The sequence below is a fragment of the Oncorhynchus clarkii genome, chromosome 27 (assembly GCF_045791955.1).
Source record: "Oncorhynchus clarkii lewisi isolate Uvic-CL-2024 chromosome 27, UVic_Ocla_1.0, whole genome shotgun sequence".
In the NCBI taxonomy this organism is placed as follows: Eukaryota; Metazoa; Chordata; class Actinopteri; order Salmoniformes; family Salmonidae; genus Oncorhynchus; species Oncorhynchus clarkii.
The window spans coordinates 5,690,683-5,713,254 of record NC_092173.1 but is presented as its reverse complement, the minus strand read 5'-3'; the positions used below and the strand labels follow the sequence as shown (position 1 = coordinate 5,713,254).

Below are 22,572 nucleotides of genomic sequence, written 5' to 3'. Positions count from 1 at the left end.
GAGACCCGACTGACTGATTTGCGGTCAGTCTGTGGTCTGCACACGAACACGGGCTCAGGAAGTCACAGTAAATCTCCCAAGTGTTACATCGTCCCTACAACGGCAGCAGACAAATGGGTCAAGATAAAATTGCAGAGGGAATCATTTTACTACAACCCTGGAGAGGGAAAGTAGAACAGCTGGCTGGCAGGTCAGTCAACACTTGGAGAGAAAGGACAAAACCCTCAGTTGATCTTCAGTAAGGAATGACTAACTTCCAATTGCTCTTTTTATTACAGTATATTTTTCAATCAATACAAATCTTACAATTCTATGGATACAGTATATAAACAAATCTCAATTAAAAAAAAGTGGCACTTGCAAAAGAGAAACAAAAATAAAAAAATAAAAAAAGTCTGCTTTGTTAACACAAAATGGAACCATTCTTTCTCAGGATGATGTCACAGTGGCATTTTGATAGCCATCTTCTCTATGCTGGTTCAGTGTAACAACCTGCTCTTAGTGGAGTGCAAACAGTAGCATTGCTTAGGAATTAGGTAAGGGTACATGGGGCCTGAAATTCTAAATGTTTCATAACCCGATTCTATATGACAGACAGAAAATGATAGGTGGAAGAGGCAAGACTTCATGTGTAAGACATGTAAAAACAAAAAGTGCAGTTGAATCTTAGACAGCCGCCTGGCCCTGTAACCTGAATATTTCCCACTAGTGACACTGAAACCAGTCTAGCTCCCGGTGACCGGTCTTTACATGTGAACTCAGAGCAGCAGAGAAATGAAGAGGGCCAAGATGGGGGTACGATTCTCAGAGATAACCTCCCCAGGGGCGCGATAGAGCCAGAGAACGAGACAAGAGTGTAGCATTTTACATCGCAAAGGCAAGCAGTAACATTAGATATGCAGCTGATAATGGGGAATAACAAGGGGTCCTTTGGAAAACCATAAGACTGAACTGAAACCTTACTCACCATTGTGCTTTGGACATGACCCGCGCGCCTTTCTGATTGCCTCATGGAGTGAATCGATTTCCCTTTGGGGAGTGCTAGTAATGACTGATTGGAAACATGTGGACTGGGGGGGGTTGCGGGGACAGTATACATCTACAATGTCAAGAAATGTTCCTGTAAGGCCAGTACTCCACTTGATAAATTGCATGAATTGAAAACAAACCTTGGACAAGTTGTCCATTAGATTAGAATCAATACCATTTATACCCGAGGTCGAGTTACATGTGGTAACATTTAGACCGGTGGAATCAGTTACAAGTGTACATCTGAAGCCGGGAGAAGAATCAAGGGAAATGGGTCGGACAATAATTGAGGAAGCATTCACAACTGACCCAATATCTGCTCATGCTTGGGTGTTGTGGGTAAATGGCTCTTTTCGGGGTTGCAGAGCAGTCAAGCTCGGGTTGGGGAGACTTAGGTTTGCCCCGGTTATCAGAAGGTAAACAAGCAGGCTTGATAAGAAGTACAGTGCAAACAAAGGTTCAAAATCAGCTCATAAAGACATACGAATGGGGAGTGCTCCCGCTGTGATGGGTAAAACATAAGAACTTCAATCATCAAGCAACCTGACAGTGCAGTCTAACAGGCTGCGTATGAATGAGGAAGTTTGTTTTGCATTTCATCCTTCATGGACTTTGTTACAGGTGGTGTGTGTGTGTGTGTAAGCATGTGTTGATAAAAACCACAAAGGCAGGGTAAAAAAAGGAAATCTCCTACACATAACCCCTGACCCTGACAGTCATCCCAGATATGGACTCTTCTTCTTATGTTCCCAGCACAGTTCACACCACAGGGGTTCCCAGCCTAGGACCCAGGAGCCTGGGTAACCTCCCTTTGCAGGAAGTATAGTCTCTTACCAATGGTCAGGAGTTGCAGGTCATCTCCATGGCGACTGGTATGCTGTACGTGTGTAAGTGGTTTCAGAAGGGATAAGGGGAAGAGTCCTGCACATCCCAAAACATCTCGAGCTGAGAGGGAGAGAAATGTTAATAGATTTTGATCAATTATTCTCTAAAGACATTTAAATCGAAGCATGGCAGTCTACTGACCTTTAGGGCACGTCCTGTGCATGTGGGAGTGGGGCTGAAGAGTGAGGGTGAGGTCCGGCCCCTAGCAGTTACACTGCTGCTTGGTCTGTGCGGTGGTACCTCTGGGCTGTCTCAGCTGCCTCAGAGAAGAATCTCCATACTGGATACCTGAACCCATCCGTTCTGGGTCCAACTCACCTGACAGAGGCAAGGCGCATTTTTATTTGTATTTTTTTACCTTTATTTAACCTGGCAAGTCAGTTAAGAACAAATTCTTATTTACAACGGTGCCCAATGGGACTCCCAATCACGGCCGGATGTGATACAGTCTGGATGTGAACACACATACAGTGACTTCGGAAAGTATTAAGACCCCTTGACTTTTTCCACATTTAGTTTGTTACGGCCTTATTCTAAAATGGATTATATAAGCGAAAACAGGTTTAGACATTTTTGCACATTAAACAAAAAAAAAAAAACATACTTTATTTACATAATAATTCAGACCATTTGCTATGAGAGTCCGAAATTGAGCTAGGGTGCATCCTGTTTCCATTGATCATCCTTGAGATGTTTCTACAACTTGATTGGGAGTCCACATGTGGTAAATTCAATTGATTGGACATAATTTGGAAAGACACACACCTGTCTAAACCAAGCCACAAGGTCGAAGGAATTGTCCGTAGAGCTCCAAGACAGGATTGTGTCGAAGCATAGATCTGGGGAAGGCTACCAAAACATTGAATGTCCCCAAGAACATAGTGGCCTCCATCATTCTTAAATGAAAGAAGTTTGGAACCACCAAGACTAGAGCTGGCCAAGAACCAGATGGTCACTCTGACATGGCACCAGAGTTCCTGTGTGGAGATGGGAGAACCTTCCAGAAGGACAACCATTTCTGCAGCACTCCACCAATCAGGCCTTTATGGTAGAGTGGCCAGACGGAAGCCACTCTTCAGTAAAAGGCACATAACAGCCCGCTTGGAGTTTAACAAAAGGCACCTAAAGGACCCTCTGGTCTGATGAAACCAAGATTGAACTCTTTGGCCTGAATGCCAAGCGGAGGAAACCTGGCACCATCCCCCTACGGTGAAGCTTGGTGCATCATGCTGTGGGGATGTTTTTCAGCATCAGGGACTGGGAGACTAGTCAGGATCGAGGGAAAGATGAACGGAGAAAAGTACAGCGAGATCCTTGATGAAAACCTGCTCCAGACCTCAGACTGGGGCGAAGGTTCACCTTCCAACAGGACAACATCCCTAAGCACACAGCCAAGACTACACAGGAATGGCTTCTGGACAAGTCTCTGAATGAGTGGCACAACCAGAGCATCTTTGGAGAGACCTAAACATAGCTGTGCAGTGACACTCCCCATCCAACCTGACAGAGCTTGAGAGGATCTGCAGAGAAGAATGGGAGAAACCCCCCAAATACAGGTGTGCCAAGCTTACAGTGCCTTGCGAAAGTATTCGGCCCCCTTGAACTTTGCGACCTTTTGCCACATTTCAGGCTTCAAACATAAAGATATAAAACTGTATTTTTTTGTGAAGAATCAACAACAAGTGGGACACAATCATGAAGTGGAACGACATTTATTGGATATTTCAAACTTTTTAACAAATCAAAAACTGAAAGATTGGGCATGCAAAATTATTCAGCCCCTTTACTTTCAGTGCAGCAAACTCTCTCCAGAAGTTCAGTGAGGATCTCTGAATGATCCAATGTTGACCTAAATGACTAATGATGATAAATACAATCCACCTGTGTGTAATCAAGTCTCCGTATAAATGCACCTGCACTGTGATAGTCTCAGAGGTCCGTTAAAAGCGCAGAGAGCATCATGAAGAACAAGGAACACACCAGGCAGGTCCGAGATACTGTTGTGAAGAAGTTTAAAGCCGGATTTGGATACAAAAAGATTTCCCAAGCTTTAAACATCCCAAGGAGCACTGTGCAAGCAATAATATTGAAATGGAAGGAGTATCAGACCACTGCAAATCTACCAAGACCTGGCCGTCCCTCTAAACTTTCAGCTCATACAAGGAGAAGACTGATCAGAGATGCAGCCAAGAGGCCCATGATCACTCTGGATGAACTGCAGAGATCTACAGCTGAGGTGGGAGACTCTGTCCATAGGACAACAATCAGTCGTATATTGCACAAATCTGGCCTTTATGGAAGAGTGGCAAGAAGAAAGCCATTTCTTAAAGATATCCATAAAAAGTGTCGTTTAAAGTTTGCCACAAGCCACCTGGGAGACACACCAAACATGTGGAAGAAGGTGCTCTGGTCAGATGAAACCAAAATGGAACTTTTTGGCAACAATGCAAAACGTTATGTTTGGCGTAAAAGCAACACAGCTGAACACACCATCCCCACTGTCAAACATGGTGGTGGCAGCATCATGGTTTTGGCCTGCTTTTCCTCAGCAGGGACATGGGAAGATGGTTAAAATTGATGGGAAGATGGATGGAGCCAAATACAGGACCATTCTGGAAGAAAACCTGATGGAGTCTGCAAAAGACCTGAGACTGGGACGTAGATTTGTCTTCCAACAAGACAATGATCCAAAACAGAAAGCAAAATCTACAATGGAATGGTTCAAAAATAAACATATCCAGGTGTTAGAATGGCCAAGTCAAAGTCCAGACCTGAATCCAATCGAGAATCTGTGGAAAGAACTGAAAACTGCTGTTCACAAATGCTCTCCATCCAACCTCACTGAGCTCGAGCTGTTTTGCAAGGAGGAATGGGAAAAAATGTCAGTCTCTCGATGTGCAAAACTGATAGAGACATACCCCAAGCGACTTACAGCTGTAATCTCAGCAAAAGGTGGCGCTACAAAGTATTAACTTAAGGGGGCTGAATAATTTTGCACGCCCAATTTTTCAGTTTCTGATTTGTTAAAAAAGTTTGAAATATCCAATAAATGTCGTTCCACTTCATGATTGTGTCCCACTTGTTGTTGATTCTTCACAAAAAAATACAGTTTTATATCTTTATGTTTGAAGCCTGAAATGTGGCAAAAGGTCGCAAAGTTCAAGGGGGCCGAATACTTTCTCAAGGCACTGTGTAGCGCCATAACAAAGAAGACTCGAGGCTGTAATCATTGCCAAAGGTGCTTCAACAAAGTACTGAGTAAAGGGTCTGAATACTTATGTAAATGTGATATTATGCATTTTTAGTTTTTATACATTTACAAAAATGTCAAAAAAGCAGGTTTTGCTTTGTCATTATGGGATATTGTGTGTAGATTGGTGTTTCGGCAAAGTAGAATAAAGGGTCTGAATACTTTTGTAAATGTGATATTTCAGTTAAATGTTTTTTGTTAAATTAGCAAAAAAATGAAATAATGTTTTTGCTTTGTCATTGTGGGGTATTGTGAGGGAAAAAACGATTTAATCCATTTTAGAAGGCTGTAATGTAACAAAATGTGGAAAAAGTCAAGGTCGGAATACTTTCTAAATGCACTGTATGTAATAGGGGTAAGTAAGGTGACTAAGCAACAGGATGTAAGATAAATAGAGTAGCAGCAGCTTGTTTGTGAGTGGGTGTAGAGTCAGTATAAATGTATGTGCATATTATGAGTGTGTAGGGCCCCGCGAGTGTGGATAGAGAAAATATTAAAATAGGTCAATAAAAAATACAAGGTTAACTCAGATGGTCTTAGCTTATGGATTTATCAGTCTTATTGCTTGGGGATAGAAGCTGTTCAAGAACCTGTTGGTGCCAGACTTGATGCAGACTTGATGTTGCCTACCATCACCACCTGGGGTCGGCCCGTCAGGGAGTCCAGGATTCAGTTGTGGAGGGAGGTGTTCAGACCCCCGAGTCCTAAGTTCGGTGACGAGCATAGAGGTGACAATAGTGTTCAAAGCTGATCTGTAGCCAATGAACATCATTCTCGCCTAGGTATTCCTCTTATCTAGGTGGGCGAAGGCAGTGTGGAGAGCAATTGAGGATGTATAAACTATGGATCTGTTGGGGCGGTATGGAAATTAGAGTGGGTCTAGGATGGGATGGTGTCTGGGATGGTGGAGTTAATGTATGCCATAACCAGCCATCCAAAGAACTTCATGATTACTGAAGTGAGTGCTACTAGGAGGGAGTCATTGTGACAGGAAGCCTTAGAGTTCTTAAGAACAGGGATGATTGTAGTCATCTTAAAACATGTGGGGATTACAGACTGGGACATCATCTTCATGCTGAAATACCTCAAGTTTCAGCACGATAATGCTGAGGCCCAATGTATCTGTACACAATTCCTGGAAGCTGAAAATGTCCCAGTTCTTCCATGGCCAGCATACTCAGCAGATATGTCACCCATTGAGCATGTTTGGGATGCTCTGGATCGACAGCGTGTTCCAGTTCCCGCCAATATCCAGCAACTTCGCACATCCATTGAAGAGGAGTGGGACAACATTCCACAGGCCACAATCAACAGCCTGATCAACTCTATGTGAAGGAGATGTGTCGCGCTGCATGAAGCAAATGGTGGTGACACCAGATACTGACTGGTTTTCTGATCCACATCCCAATTATATATATATTTTTTAAGGTATCTGTGACCAACAGATGCATATCTGTATTCCCAGTAAAGCGAAATCTATAGATTAATGAATTTATTTCAATTGAATGCGGTCCTTATGTGAACTGTAGCTCAGTAAAAAAAAAAATGAAATTGAGTTTATATTTTTCTTCAGTGTACATTAAATCAAGAAAGACCAAGGCACACAGAGCACACACATATAGCTAGGTGTAAACAACATGCGACATCCCAAAACCACACACATTGAACTTGTTTGATAGTAAGATTGAAAATCAAACAGAAACACATTTTTAGCACACACACAAACACACCTCATAAATAAACTGTTTGTTTACCTGACTCTATCTTGTTGAGGATGGTACGGGCGGTTTTGAGGAAGGCCTCCTCCACATTCTCCCCTGTCAGAGCGCTAGTCTCCAGGAACATCAGTTCTGTAACAGTCAGTCAGTCAACTCGATACTCTAATCCCAATGAAACTAATACGGGTTTAAAAACTTGTGGATATTACAACTACCTGAGATTAGAGTTGACTAAAAAGGAGAGAAAGGAAAAAAGGGGAGCGATGGAGTGCAGAAAGGGTGAGAGAAAGGGTGAGACAGTTGTGAAATGAGCCAGGGAAAAGGCCTGAGTAGAGGAGAGAAGGGTGAGAGTGACAGTGAGAGAAAGGGTGAGACAGTTGTGAAATGAGAGCCAGGGAAAAGGCCTGAGTAGAGGAGAGAAGGGTGAGAGTGACAGTGAGAGAAAGGGTGAGAGACAGTTGTGAAATGAGAGCCAGGGAAACGGCCTGAGTAGAGGAGAGAAGGGTGAGAGACGGACAGACAAGACAGTTACCGTTCTCCTGTGCGAAGCGGGACGCCTCGAGGAAGGTTACCTCTCGGTCCGCATCCAGGTCCTTCTTATTGCCGCACAGGATGATGACGATGTTGGGGCTGGCCAGCGTCCGCGCGTCTGTCAGCCAGTCAGTCAGGGCGTTGTACGTCTCCCGGCTAGAGGAAAGACACAGGAGGGGAGAACTGAATCAAATCGCGTTTCCTGTGCGTTCATGACAGCATCAGAGGTCAAATAGAAGAAGTTCTTGGATGGGGGGGGGGGGGGGGATGATAAGTTGAAAAACTGCTAATATTCGCAACTTACACTTTTCAACCTCTCTCTGTGGACTAATGATATTTTTGCTCCAAATGAAAATGAGAAATATGAAACGTCATCCATCCCTTTCCCCTCCTCAAGGACAGATGGAGTCCGATACCACGTCACCTCTTTTTTTTTTTTTGGAAAGTCCCCGATCACCATGGTGACAGCATGCTGGTGTCCATGGCAACGTGAAAACAATGAGCAGAAGGGTGTCGACTAATGTCCCACAGCGAGGCGGCTTAACCATGACGTCAGCATAGAGGTAAGCGATGACGACCACTCTGCCTCGGCGTAGCTCTCTCACACCACACGCTTCCATCTCTCCCTCTCCCCATATTCTCTCCCCCCCTGCTCTCTTCTCTCTCGCTCGGTTGACACTGTCTAATGGAGTTTTGCTTTCCGGGCTGCCTGCCTCCTGTCTGGAGACGCCACTTTATTACAGGCTCTGTCATTCTGCATCACACACTTTATTACAGGCCCTGTCATTCTGCATCACACACTTTATTAAAGCTCACCTGACAGTACACCATTCACTCCATCTTGATTATGAGACAGGCAGTGCCATGGCAACTCTGGGCTTATTAAATAAAAACTCTTGGCTTGGTGCTGCCATACATACAAATGTCTCCATCTCTGACTCAGAGTGTCTAAGTGCTCCTGACAGACTCTCCATAGGCCTGTTGAAATTCAACATCTCTAGTCAGTCTCTCCGTGCTCTATGCTAACTCCCATGCCTGGGTGTGTGTGCGTGCGTGTGTGGGTGTGCGTGTGCGTGCGTCCAGTAAAATCAGTGCACGTTCGTAATGGGTCGTTCATCACCTACCTTGTGATGTCATAGACGAGCAGCGCCCCTGCTGCTCCGCGGTAGTAGCTACGAGTCACAGACCTGGGGGAGGGCAGACAGAAAGCACTGTTAACCAATCACAGAACCAGAATACAATCTGTCAACCAATGAGAGGACGGGTCAGCGGTAACGGCACTCAGGGTAACCAATGGGAGATCTTTACCTGAAGCGCTCCTGTCCGGCTGTGTCCCAGATCTGTAGTTTAACCGTCTTGCCCCCAACGTTGACCACCCTGGACCCAAACTCGACCCCGATGGTGTGGTTGGAGTCCTGCTTGACTGCACAGGCAGAGACCAATAAAATAAAATAAATTGAGAGAGAAGCCACAAACATCACCGCACTGTTTGTTTATGTCTCATTCTTTATTAAAATGTCTGTTTTTACAGATGGCTGCTTTGTGAAAGACAGCCTCAAATCAAATCAAATGTATTTGTCCTATACACATGGTCAGCAGATGTTAATGCGAGTGTAGCGAAATGCTTGTCCAAAGAGTAGGTGTGACTGCCTAGTTATTAGGCCTAAGTTGCCAAGACTTCACAGAAACATTTCCTGGTTAATTCCCAGAGCTGATCTATATTGTGCTGGTGTGTTGTGCTTGTTTAAAAGACCAGAACAGTTCGCGTCAGAAGCCTCTTCGGAAGCCTCATCAGCATACCAGAGGGTTAAGGAGCTACTGCCTCTCCCAGGTCCAGAGATTAACACAGTCAAAGCCCTTCCCTCAAGCTACTGACAGGACTGGGAGTTAGAGGTCTTTATCTCATTTGCACATCAGTGTGCGTGGACATCCGCTACATGAGCGAGCGAGCGTGTGTGTGTGTGTGTCAGTGTGCAGAGATGCTTGTAACGTTTCTATATTATTGTACATAAACGATGCATGTGGGTGTTGTGTATTTGCAGGACAGGGGGTGGACCAGCATCGGCACTACTTACACTTGGTCTCAATGAACTGGTGCAGGAGGCAAGATTTCCCCGCCCCAGCACTTCCAATGACCAGGAACTTAAACAGGAAGTCTGAAATGAGAGAGAGCGGGGACAGAAATCAATACAAACGCCAGCGGCTCAAACGGTTGAACTTGAGACCAATCCTTAAGTCGTCCTGCGATCGTGAGCTGCTCACTGTCACCGAGTTGCTAACGGTCCCAAATTAGCTGGCTAATCACGACCTTGCGTGTGAGTGTGACGGCATGTTAACATTGATGCTACTTTGCAAAGCGGCTTGTTAAAAGGATGGAGGTAAAAGAGACGTCTAAATTAACAATGAGAGAGGATGTGTTGTCAACCACAGAGGTGTAAATCCCATAGGACATCACTCCTCGCTATGAGAGCGATTGAGTTGTATCATCCGGTCTGTCTCCTCAGGCTTTGGAACTGCTCCTGATTTCCCCCAATAAAAAGGCCAAGCTTATCTGTATGGTGTGGCTCGTCTCAGAGTGTACGCTGAGTGACAGCGATAGCATCCAGGAGCCCTGCCAAAACAGTCTCCCAGACTCTGACCTCATACCACCCTCGATGACTCAATGTTGCAGCGCAACCCCTGACTAGACAGACAGGCTCCTAGATAGGTGAGCTCCATGCAACTAGCCTGAGTGTTGCACTGACATTCAGATGCAGTGTTTCCCCTATATTCAAATCATGGCTACCACAAAAACATTTATTTTTTTAAATAATAATTTAAAACACTCTCCCTGACTGTCTATACAGTTGAAGTCAGAAGTTTACATACACCTTTGCCAAATAAAGTTTGGCAAAAAAAAAATGTTTTTTTATAATTCCTGACATTTAATCCTAGTAAATATTCCCTGTTTTAGGTCAGTTAGGATCACCACTTTATTTTATGAATGTGAATGATATGAATGTGTAGAGAGAATTAATTATTTCAGCTTTTATTTATTTGGGTTAAACGTTTCTGGTAGCCTTCCACAAGCTTCCTACAATAAGTTGGGTGAATTTTGGCCCATTCCTCCTGACAGAGCTGGTGTAACTGAGTCAGGTTTGTAGGCCTCCTTGCTTGCACACGCCTTTTCAGTTCTGCCCACAAATGTTCTATAGGATTGAGCTCAGGGCTTTGTGATGGCCACTCCAATACCTTCACTTTGTTGTCCTTAAGCCATTTTGCCACAACAAGTATGCTTGGGGTTATTGTCCATTTGGAAGACCCATTTGTGACCAAGCTTTAACTGATGTCTTGAGATGTTGCTTCAATATATCTACATAATTTTCCCTCCTCATAACTGCCATCTATTTTGTGAAGTGCACCAGTCCCTCCTGCAGCAAAGCACCTCCACAGCATGATGCTGCCACCCCCGTTCTTCAAGGTTGGGATGGTGTTCTTCGGCTTGCAAGCCTCCCCCTTTTTCCTCCAAACATAACGATGGTCATTATGGCCAAACAGTTATATTTTTGTTTCATCAGACCAGAAGACATTTCTCCAAAAAGTATGATCTTTGTCCCCATGTGCAGTTGCAAACCGTAGTCTGGCTTTTTTATGGCGGTTTTGGAGCTGTGGCTTCTTCCTTGCTGAGCGGCTTTTCAGGTTATGTCGATATAGGACTTGTTTTACTGTGGATATAGATACTTTTGTACCGGTTTCCTCCAACATCTTCACAAGGTCCTTTGCGGTTGCTCTGGGATTGATTTCCACTTTTCGCACTAAAGTACGTTCATCTCCAGGAAACAGAATGCATCTTCTTCCTGAGCGGTAAGATGGCTGCGTGGTCCCATGCCGTTTATACTTGCGTACTATATGTTTGTACAGATGAGCGTGGTACATTCAGGCATTTGGAAATTGCTCCCAAGGGTGAAATTAGACTTGTGGAGGTCTACAATTTTTTTCTGAGGTCTTGGCTGATTTCTTTAGAATATTCTATGATGTCAAGAAGGAGGCACTGAGTTTGAAGGTAGGCCTTGAAATACATCCACAGGTACACCTCCAATTGACATCAATTAGCCTACCAGAAGCTTCTAAAGCCATGACATGAAAGGCACAGTCAACTTAGTGTATGTAAACGTCTGACCCACTGGAAATGGGATACAGTGATTTATAGGTGAAATAATCTATCTGTAAACAATTGTTGGAACAAATACTTGTCATGCACAAAGTAGATGTCTTGACTGACTTGCCAAAACTATAGTTTGTTAACAAGAAATTTGTGGAGTGGTTGAAAAACGAGCTTTAATGACTCCATCCTAAGTGAATGTAAACTTCCGACTTCAACTGTATATAAGTATTATAAGATCATCTTTGAGAACTAACAACCACTGAAATAAAAACTAGACGACCTAAAATCTAAAATACCTAAAATGTCATGGCATGGGGGCCCCCATTGATTTTGTTACCATGTTTGAGTCACTCAGATAGCATAACACAGCCTAAACCATGGCAGAAACGTGTAGAACTGTAGAAAATGTGCTTTAAAAACAGCAACATTTTGTCTCTGCTGCCCCTCCCCCGCTAACTGCACCACAACTGCCTGAAAAAGATCCTAGGGGAAACGCTGAGCTGGCTACATGGCGGCAAGTGTATAAGAACGGAGGCAGTCTATTCACAAACAGTCCTATGTATAGCCGACCGGGACCGAGTACATTTGCACAACACAGATGGGTTACACTGGGGCAGCTGCACAGATTTAGTGGTGTGTTGGACCGGGTCTGGTACTTGACCCATCCTACGCACATGACCGTCTGGCTGGGGCCCTGACGTGTGGGACACAGAGCGGTCCAAAGACGGCCTTTGTGCCGTGACCACAGATAGGTCAGAGGTCAGGGGCAATTTGCATGCGTAGGCCAGGGTTCCACCAAGCCGTACAGGGAACAATGGGGAATTGAAGAGGGAGAGGCTGGCTGTGTGTGGAAAGGGGCAGCAGTAGTATAGAGTGAAGGATGCACAAGTCTCTCTCCCACACACACACACGTGAGTCAAGCTGCAGGAAAAACACAGGCCCCTCACTGAGTTTCAAGGCTAGTTGTTGCATTTACTGGGAATTTACAGTACCAGTCAAAAGTTTAGACACACCTACTCATTCCAGGGTTTTTATTTGAATGTAGTAGAATAATAGTGAATACATCAAAACTATGAAATAACACATACGGAATCATGTAGTAACCAAAAAACAAGTGTTAAACAAATCAAAATATATTTGAGATTCTTCAAAGTAGCCACCCTTTGCCATGATGACAGTTTTGCAGACTCTTGGCATTCTCTCAACCAGCTTCATGAGGTAGTTACCTAGAATGCATTTCAATTAAAAGGTGTGCCTTGTTAAAAAGTACATTTGTGGAATTTATTTCCTTCTTAATGCATTTGAGCTAGTCAGTTGTGTTGTGACGTGGTAGGGTTGGGTTGGTATACAGAAGATAACCTTCTACCTGTTCGGTAGAAGACCAAATCCATATTATGGCAAGAACAGCTCAAATAAGCAAAGAGAAACAACAGTCCATCATTACTTTAAGACGTGAAGGTCAGTCAATGCGGAACATCTCAAGAACTTTGGAATGTTTCTTGAAGTGCATTCGCAAAAACCATCAAGCGCTATGATGAAACTGGCTCTCATGAGGACCGCCCCAGGAAAGGAATACACAGAGTTACCACTGCTGCAGAGGATATGTTCTTTAGAATATCTGCACCTCAGATTGCTGCAAATAAACCATTACTAAAGGACACCAATAAGAAGAAGATACTTGCTTAGGCCAAGAAACAAGAGCAATGGACATTTGACCAGTGGAATTCTGTCCTTTGGTCTGATGAGTCCAAATGTGAGATTTTTGGTTCCAACCGCTGTGTTTTTGTGAGATGCGGAGATAATCCGTTTACCTACTCTGCATGTGTGGTTTCCACCGTGAAGCATTGTGGAGGTGTGATGGTGGTTTGTTGGTGACACTGGGCGATTTTGTTAGAATTTAAAGGCATGGCTACCACAGCATTCTGCAGCGATACGCCATCCCACCTGGTTTGTGCTTAGTGGGACAATCATTTGTTTTTCAACAGGACAATGGCCCAACACACCTCCAGGATATGTAAGGGCTATTTGACCGAGAAGGAGAGTGATGGAGTGCTGCATCAGATGACCTGGCCTCCACAATCATCCGACCTCAACCCAATTGAGATGGTTTGGGATGAGTTGGACCGCAGAGTGAAGGAAAAGCAGCCAACAAGTGCTCAGCATATGTGGGAACTCCTTCAAGACTTTTGTAAAAGCATTCCAGGTGAAGCTGGTTGAGAGAATGCCAAGAGTGTGCAAAGCTGTCATCAAGGAAAAGGGTGGCTATTTGAAGAATCTCAAATATATTTTGATTTAACACTTTTTTGGTTACTACATGATTCCATGTGTTATTTCATAGTTGATGTCTTCACTATTACTCTACAATGTAAAAAAAATAGTAAAAATTAAGAAAAACACTTGAATGAGTAGGTGTGTCCAAACTTTTGACCGGTACTGTATTTCAATTACGTTTCCAACTCTGTCAGTGCCTGACTCTTCACCTCAACTTTCTGATTGATTTGCAGACTGTATGCTGTTGACCGCTCTGCTGCTAGTAGGCTAATCAGCTAGGCTACAAAGCAGGCCAGTCAAATAGTCAATATTGTAACTCGAGTAAATGACTCGACTCCCACTGATGAAAAGAAAAGAGCTGGGGATGAGATTGCTCCTTTGTTCTTCTGTGACATTTAAAACACATTAAGTACTCCCGCAGCCAGCTATTCTCCAACCCATAAATCAACCATGGCCTATTTATACTAGCGTGTGTGGTTTACTCAAGCAACATAACCATGAGGACACATTCATGGCAAGGTAGGTACCCACTAGAGGCCTTATCACACCTTGTTTTCTGTCTCTCGACAGAAACACTTATCAAAGATAACCTGTGTGTGAACGTGACCGATGGAAAAGACTGTCTAGGCCTTACCCCGGAAGGGAATAGTTGAGTCATTGTATTTACACCATAATAACGCCACAAGTATTTTGTTGGGTATAAGCTATAGTAAACAGCAGGCAGGATTTGGCAGAAATAACAGCCTGATCAGTGACCACACACACACACACACATCCTCCTGTTCTTCACCTGCTCTGAATCAGACCCGTGTTACCTCTGGAGCCAAGCCATATACTATCTTACTGTGTTGGGCTTCATCAGTGTGTGTACACACTAAGACAGCCATTCCCCTAACCAAAAGACTGTGTGATGCGTTTTGTGTTCGGGTAAAGAATAAAAAAAGGACAGTCGGCCCAATCCTTCACTGAGAGCCAACGTGAATTAGTGAATGCAGCTTCTGCTAGTCTGCTTTGTGTAGTCACGTGTCTCCCCTGTGACTGTTGTTCTGCCCTCCTTTCCTTTATCCCTTCTAGTACTTAGAAGGGGAAAAAAAGCCCATGAGTAAATCAATGAAGACTATTACAGCTGTGCTCTATGTACCATTAGTGCAGAGCACTCCACAACTAATGTTGACTTGCTGGTGTAGCATTTCAGAGAGAGAGCAAAAGAGAGACTATATCATTATCGAGTGAGGGAGACAGATGGAGAGACACAGATGGAGAGACACGTGTGTGTGTGTCAAGCAGGGGGTTGAGCAAGCTGCAACAGGAGAGGAGTGAGTATCCAAGGTGTGCTGTTGTTACACAAACAAAAACCAATCAATTTGCCACAGCATAAGAAAATGAATAGGCCTGGCTACAGTAAAACACTTAGCTACCACTACACAACATGTCCAAAGCATGTTTACAAGGTTCAAATTTATATTTCGGCATAAAGATTCCAAGACAGTGGTCAAAGGAAGATAAAACTGATTTTTTTTTCCATTGGTGAAAATAACAAGAGCGGTTTAAGGCACTGCATTGCAGTGTCAGAGGCACCACTACAGATCCAGGTTCGACCCATGAAGAGACGCACAATTGGCCCAGCATCGTCCGGTTTAGGGGAGGGTTTGGCCGGCTGGGATGTCATTGTCCCATCGCACTCTGGCGGGCCGGGTGCATGCAAGCTGATTTCGGTCGCCAGCTGTAAGGTGTTTCCTCCTACACATTGGTGCGGCTGGCATCCCGGTTAAGCGAACAGGGTGTTATGAAGCAGTGCAGCTTAGCGGGGTCGTGTTTCGGAGGACGCATGGCTCTCCACCTTCGCCTCTCCGGAGTCCGTAGGGAGTTGCAGCGATGGGTCACGACTAACTACCAATTGGATATCACAAAAAAAGGGGGCAGAAAGTTCCAAAAAGGATCAAATATAATTTTAAAAAATAAAATAAAAGTAGAACAACAAGATTGTTTGTTAGTAACACACCAACGTAAATGTCTTGGATTGGTCTTGGATTGGCCCCCATGGAATTGGACATGTAATGGACCAACAAACACCTTTGATTTTAAAATATGTAGGTTACATTGTCGTTTAAAAAGTGACACGAGAAGAATTAACATTCAGGAGATTAGATTAATGTGGAATAGAATTAATAGAATCCCCATTCTAGCTGACAAGTCAAGCAAGTTTACATGCACGCACAAAAAACAAGACGTTTGTTTTGGGATTTCTACAGTTCTTAAAAACAGTCAGGCTTTTAAACCTCTTAAAAATGAGTATGTTTACATGCACATTAATCATTTGATATTAAACTGATTATGACAGTAGGCAGATTATGCAATAGTCATGTAAACACCTTACTCTACTTCTCTTCAAATCGGTGTACGGTCCAAATCGAAGTAAGCATTACAAACGATTAAAACACCTGGTTTTCTAAGCAATCTTTCAAATTATTAGGACATATTAACACCTTAAAATCAGGGTTCCAGTAAAGTATTTGATCTGAGCAAGTGCTAGCACCAGCCACGCGAGCCTTCCTCTTTACCGCCAGTGAAGTGTGTTCAGAACAATTTAGCAGTAACGTTATTTACAAAGAGTAGCCTTAGAAGTAGTTTTCACATTCAAACTGTGTGTTCGAACCGAGAATCAAATATGCTTCCCCAAAAAATAGCCGGTTTCAGATGTATGTAAAACAGCATTATTATGGAAATCGTTCTTGCAAAGCATGTAATAGTTTTAATCGAACTAACGTTAGCTATTATATTAATCTGACTATGCACAATAATCGCATTATTGTGTGCATGTAACTCAAATACATCTTTGTTCAAATTCAGAGGAAGTCACATGCAAAACAGTACTGCAGTCTTGTTTGAAATGTTTATACGAATTCCAGATATGATCTCATATAGCAAGCTAGTTATGAAGGTGATGAGGATGCTGGTATCTGTACCCTGGGGCTGGGTGTCATTGCTAATGCATCAGATCAGGGCTCTCCGACCATTTTCCTGGAGAGCTACCCTCCAGTAGGGTTTCGCTTCAAAACTAACAGGATTAAGTTGGTCAACCAGCGAATTATTAGAACCCAGTGCGCTAGGTTAGAGTTGGAGCGAAAACCTAGAGGGTGGCTCTCCGGGAACAGGGTTGGAGAGCCCGGTCGTTAGCAAAAATGCATCACTTCCAACTTTTCAATCCCAAGGACACATGACTAACTAGCTAAATCAAAAGGAGGTCTGTTAAATTAAACCGAAGGACTGCAAATGCAGCTTCTAGCTATGACTAAACTTACTGCCGTAAACTAGCCACCTAAGTTAGCTATACCAATGTTTTGTTGATAATATTTCAATAGAAGTTACTTATTGACTAACTTTGGGACACAACTCCCTCTGGGAGTGAAACCAATACAATAGACTCGATGTTGTGTACTAACACTACTTCTTGACAATTTTAGGAAGCACACCCCGCTACTCTCTACCCACTCCTTCTGGCTACGAGACAGTGGTGACACGAGACAGTGTTGATTTCAAGATCCCTAGTGGAAATTCCAGGGCTGAATGCATTTGCAAACACAAACAAGCCTCCTGACCCCAGCAGGTACAGTAGAAGTTACATACGTAGCTAGCTCAAATACAGAAGAGAAAGCGAGACACTTCACTAACTGCTTTTTTCTGGTTTAATGAAACTCAATTAACTAAGTAGACCAGCTGCTATTCTATACGTCTATGGGATACCCACCCCGTTAAGTAGACCGGAACTGATTATTTTTGTTCAATGGTAAACGGCCTGAGTGAACTATCTTCATTTCTCCACCATCTTCGTCTAGCTAACTAAACGTACCGTATGTTTCAGACATGTCGGCCCCCGCTTTAAAAACGATGGACTCAGTTGGCTTTTCTTCGTTTATTTCTTCGTACCGTATGTAAAGGATGTGGAGTTGTTTTCTAATGTGGCAATTACTCCTCGTTTTAGATTTCTGACTTCGCCACACCGTTTCCTTTCCTTCCTCCAACAACACAACTTATTATTCGATGAGGTTTAATAGCGGTTGGCATCCAATAAATGTTGCATTACCGCCACCTACTAGACTGGAGTATAACTTTGCTTGAAAAAAATAAAAATAAAATATGAACTACCATCTAACGCTACACTCACAATTTGTTTTAAATATACAAAATAAAGAAAGAAACACCATACTCCACTATTTAGTCCTACCACCACACCCTGTAACTCTTCTGATGTCAAGTCTCACACACCCAAATACCTCTCTGCAGCTGCCACCACAACCTCAATTTTCTGCAACTTACATTCCATCCCTGCAGCACAGTTGATAACCATTGCTATAAATGCAAAAAATCTGACTGAAACATATATTACTTGTTGATTTATCACTCTGTACTGGTACAGATCTACCACTCACACACACCACTTCTCTTAGGGTCCCTCCCCCTTGACCCATCTTCCATTGCTTTCTTCACTTTATTTTGGTGAGTAAATGAAAGTATATTGAATCCAGTCACTTAACAAATTGGTCAAGAATTTCATCTTAGGACAGCTTTTATTATTAGGGATTCACTACACTGCAACCGTTGCCGGGGCTGGCAACTTTTGAAGAAAGCTTTTTCCCCCAGGAATTATATGCAATTATATGTATCTTGACATGGCTTAGGTCCATGACAAGGGTGGGAAAGAAACACAGGTCAGGTGTATTCAGAATGCTTTGAACATTAATTGAACACTCATTTGACAACTTTGTTACTTTTAAAGTATGACATTTAAAGTATGCTAATAGTTTATTAAACATATATATTTTTTTTAGGTGGATTGACACTTTATTCCGACAGTAATTAAGTTAGACGGGGAGACAGGCAAATAGGAGAAACTGTGGGAAGGTCAGCAGGAATCCTCAGGAATGCTCATAAATACTCATATTAATGGTTGATGGCAGTGGGTAACCAAATCATAGATTGCAGTCTCATTGTCCATAGACTACTTTTAAGGTAAGGACACAAACATTTTGTATTTGTCATTTTGGTGAACTATCTCTTTAAAACAGGACTGGAAGAAAATCCTGCTTGCTCTCCAGGAGGGTTGGCCACCCCTGATCCATGTTTCCCAATGGGTGTTTATAAATGTTCTTGTTATAACAATTCATTTCTCAATCACCCAATCTTTAAAAATGAATATCAATATTCAGGTGGTTTATGCCTACTAGTTGAAGATCCTTTTCAATCATCTTACTCTACATAGACAAAATATGTTATATGTGTATGATCTGTGAGTCCCCCTACCATCTCTAGCTAGCACGTGCACAATACTAAAATGGCCTGGAGCAATTCATATCCAATGCTTATTTGTAGGACATATTCAAAACTGTCCACGATTGGCTGCAAAAATAAATAGCCGCATTATAATTCATTTTCAAAACACATGTAGGTATATCAGACACTGGAAAAACTGGGAAGAAGTGGAACAATTAAATACTGTAAGTGTGGGGAAAATCAGGTCACCCTACCAAACTTCCCTGCTAAAACAGATTGTAGGTCTGTCTGCTGCTATTTGGTTGCCAAAGCCTAAACGACAATCACCAAAAGAAGGGGGGCGTTTCTTTAAACCGCGCACGCAATCCCCTTGGTTCGTTACATAACTAGACCAATCATATACTTTAATGTGCCGCGGTTCACACTGCTTTGGCTCCTATAGGACAATAATACAGGTTCCGCGCGTGATATTATAATGCAGTCGCAGATGCTCCGATTTGAACACAAGTTGGAGTAGTATACCGTTGAAAAAGTTAACGCCCTGTACAATGGATTTAGAAAAATAAAAGCAGTACTTTTCAATGCGTGAGATATGAGGTGTGGCGTGTGAGCGTGAGAAGAGGGTCAAATGCATGTCTCGCGGCCAATGCGTGAGCGTTCGCAGCTCTGCGTTGCATGTAGATGCAACAGCTGGCCACGCGATGGCAGGCACAGATAGGAGTTTGTGCCTGAAGTCTATTGCGCTAGGTCTGATAATTATTTGACCGAACATTGACAGGCCTGCGACAAGACATGAAATTACATTCAATATAATATGATATGACATGACATTAAACCTGCGTTAATAACAACTGTTTAAGTTGATACTATTTTAGCATAGAATATAAACATAATAAAAACTGCTCAATGTTTTATTTTGTGATATCTATCTGAGAAGCCATTCTCTATTATTTCCATTATATGCCCAGTCTGTATAGTGTCCCATAGGTTTGTGGGTAAGTGTGTTTAGGTAGTGTCTTTTAATCTTTCTGTTACCTTTATTTCACCAGGAAGTCTGGTTGTGTGTTAGGAGGGTGTTCGGTGTGGGGACTTGCAGGGGCTGGCAAGCAAGTTGACTCTTCCTCGCTTTTGAAAAAGTTCAACAATGCAGAGTCTTTTGAGGTTTTGATGAGGAATGCCTGCGTTCTCATTCATCACCTTGCCATACTGTCTAGAGCACCCAAGCACACACACACACACATTCAAAGCACAGTGTGGAGGGGGAGGACCGCCCAAGGGCAACAGGTGATAAATGAGAGAGCCCTCCACCACCACTGTCTCCCCTGGTTCCTCCCTGCCTTTGTTCTGCCCTGTCAGATCCCCCCGGCCTCCCCGGCCTCCCCGGCCCTGTTTAAAAGGCCTTTTCAATGACATTAAAGAGAGAAGGAAGCGCAAGGCGCAATGTCGTGTGGGGCCACGGATGTTTTCTTAAGGTGGTCTCTACTCGACTGCACACTGTCTGAGGTGTGGTTGGAGGGAAACAAAGGTACAGTATGTTTTTTTTTCTTTTCTTCTGTGATCCACTAACATCTGGAGCTCTACTACACACCCTGTCTCTTATCTTCTCTCCCCCCTCTCCCTGTTCTCCTATCTCGATGCTGTCTCCAGGGCCAGGTTAAGAAATCATTAGGCCCCTAAAAGTTTCCTGACCATTTCAAACATATATTTTTTTTAAACGTTCTGAGATTGGAAGTGAACATTTTGCATGTTCTGGGAACGTACATGTTAAGGTTGCACGGAGGTTCTGAGAACGTTTTACTATGGTTCTCTGAATGTTTTCCTGAGAGGTTTTTATTAACGTTCTGTTTGTAACTCCAAGCGTAGGTAGGGCACATGGAAACTAATTTGCTTAGGCATTAATCATGCAAACACATTTATTTTTCATTGTGGTACGGCATCAGTGGACTATTTCTGTTCGTTATCCATGGAATTCGTCCACTGCGCCACCAGGATGGAGCTAGCATGCCATGTTTTTTTTCCCTCATACAAAGCTGTTAATCTATTCAAACAGACTCCATTTAAAAGGAAACAAGCACTCATTAAGATAATGTGTGGACAATTAATAGCTGCGGCTAATACACCTGAACACACTTAACAACATAGAGAATAGCGAGAGTTTTGTCGACGCTGAGAACGGAATGTATATGTTTTTCAATAACATTCTTAGAAAGTTTTTTGAACACTACTAATGTCTTCTTGTTTTTTTTTATGGAACGTTTTCTTAATGTTTTGAGAACATTACTTTAAATGGAACCATGAGGAAACCTGCATATGACGTTATGCTGAAGTACTGAAATTCCCACAGAAGAACGTTGTTTCTTAACGCTCTCTGAACGTTCTGAGAACACAGTAGCGGTGCGTGGGTAAGATCACTTGGGAAGCCTAACCAAGCCAATAAAAAAGCCATATTACAACCTATGTTGTGATATTTTAGTTGTTTGTTCTGTAACTCATTTGTTCATATGCCACAAAATAAGTAATGACAACAAAAAGACAACAGTCACACAGTGGCGGAATATATTCTGAAAACAAACTTCAAGATACCAAAAACAATTTAGCTCAATCAATGTTGCTAAATATCACGTGACTGTCCATGGTACTGATTTGTGCATGTGTGTGTGTGTGCGTGCGTGCACAAGTAAAAAAAAATAGAAGTATGCCAATGCCATCATCCTCTCTTTCATGTTGGCAAAATGGTCTATGGCTCTGTTATACAGTATGCTTTTAGTTTTTTTTCTTAATAGGCTACCTAGCTAAAAATGTTTGCTAGCCAAAATTCCTCGAATGGGCAAAAATGAACTAGCTAAGTTAGCTAGCTAGTTAATTTGAGCCTACTAAGCTATGTCTAGTCTACATATTGAACTTCAATCGTCTCAGGCCAGTAGCACAATATATTAATTTATGGTTAGATTAGAATCCCCGTCATAATCATTGGCCTGTACAGAGAATTAGTCAAAACCAGAAGTCCAAATCCCCATCTCCATCCATGGCTAAGGAGAGGGCCAATTTAGCAAGCAAGGTACTGAAGGACTTCAACACAAATAGACCAGAAACAGACACGTTTGTCTGTAAATGATGAGGATTTGCATAGGATGTGATTTGATTGGTGTGAAGCCAAATCCAAATTGGCCTCCTTTTTGGGGGGTGTTTTGCTGCACCAGGACAACCCTCAGTGGAACTCAACGCTGATTATGAAATTATTTAATACACATACTGAGACTGAGGTGCACTGTTTCCCTCACTCGGATGATTTCTCAGGTGAGATTCAGCCACTTGGGAATTATTGGAAAATTATGAAAACACAGGTCAAATATTTGGGGAAGCCTGGCTTCTCTTGGCATCCATGAATACACGCCACTGTAAGAACCTGACTTTAAATAAAACCATGAGGAAACCTGTAGGAAGCATTATGCTGAAGTATTGAAATTCCCACA

The 22,572-nt window shown here is 42.9% G+C and overlaps 1 protein-coding gene across 2 annotated transcripts; it reads right to left on the bottom strand.

Annotated features, from left to right (window-relative positions):
* Positions 1 to 228: 228 nt before the first annotated feature.
* On the bottom strand, positions 229 to 17,871 carry LOC139386370 (ras-related protein Rab-4B-like). 2 transcript variants are annotated; one of them, XM_071131912.1, is made up of 8 exons: positions 17,679 to 17,871; positions 9,489 to 9,569; positions 8,722 to 8,836; positions 8,538 to 8,600; positions 7,415 to 7,569; positions 6,919 to 7,014; positions 2,056 to 2,232; positions 229 to 1,974 (listed from the first exon to the last, which is right to left on the bottom strand). In XM_071131912.1, exons 1-7 carry the CDS (start codon positions 17,692 to 17,694, stop codon positions 2,117 to 2,119), a joined length of 642 nt encoding a protein of 213 aa, XP_070988013.1. In that variant the 5' UTR covers positions 17,695 to 17,871; the 3' UTR covers positions 229 to 1,974; positions 2,056 to 2,116. The 2 variants fall into 2 exon arrangements, with proteins under 2 accessions (XP_070988013.1, XP_070988014.1); XM_071131913.1 differs by having other exon boundaries at positions 1,743 to 1,968; positions 2,052 to 2,232; positions 17,679 to 17,850.
* Positions 17,872 to 22,572: the final 4,701 nt, after the last annotated feature.

Excerpts from the sequence above, each read along its gene's own strand:
- LOC139386370 (XM_071131912.1), bottom strand. Across the intron at positions 8,837-9,488 it reads CCAGTTCATTGAGACCAAGT|TCAAGCAGGACTCCAACCAC; the intron begins GTAAGTAGTGCC and ends CTGCCTGTGCAG. Across the intron at positions 8,601-8,721 it reads GCCGGACAGGAGCGCTTCAG|GTCTGTGACTCGTAGCTACT; the intron begins GTAAAGATCTCC and ends GCCCTCCCCCAG.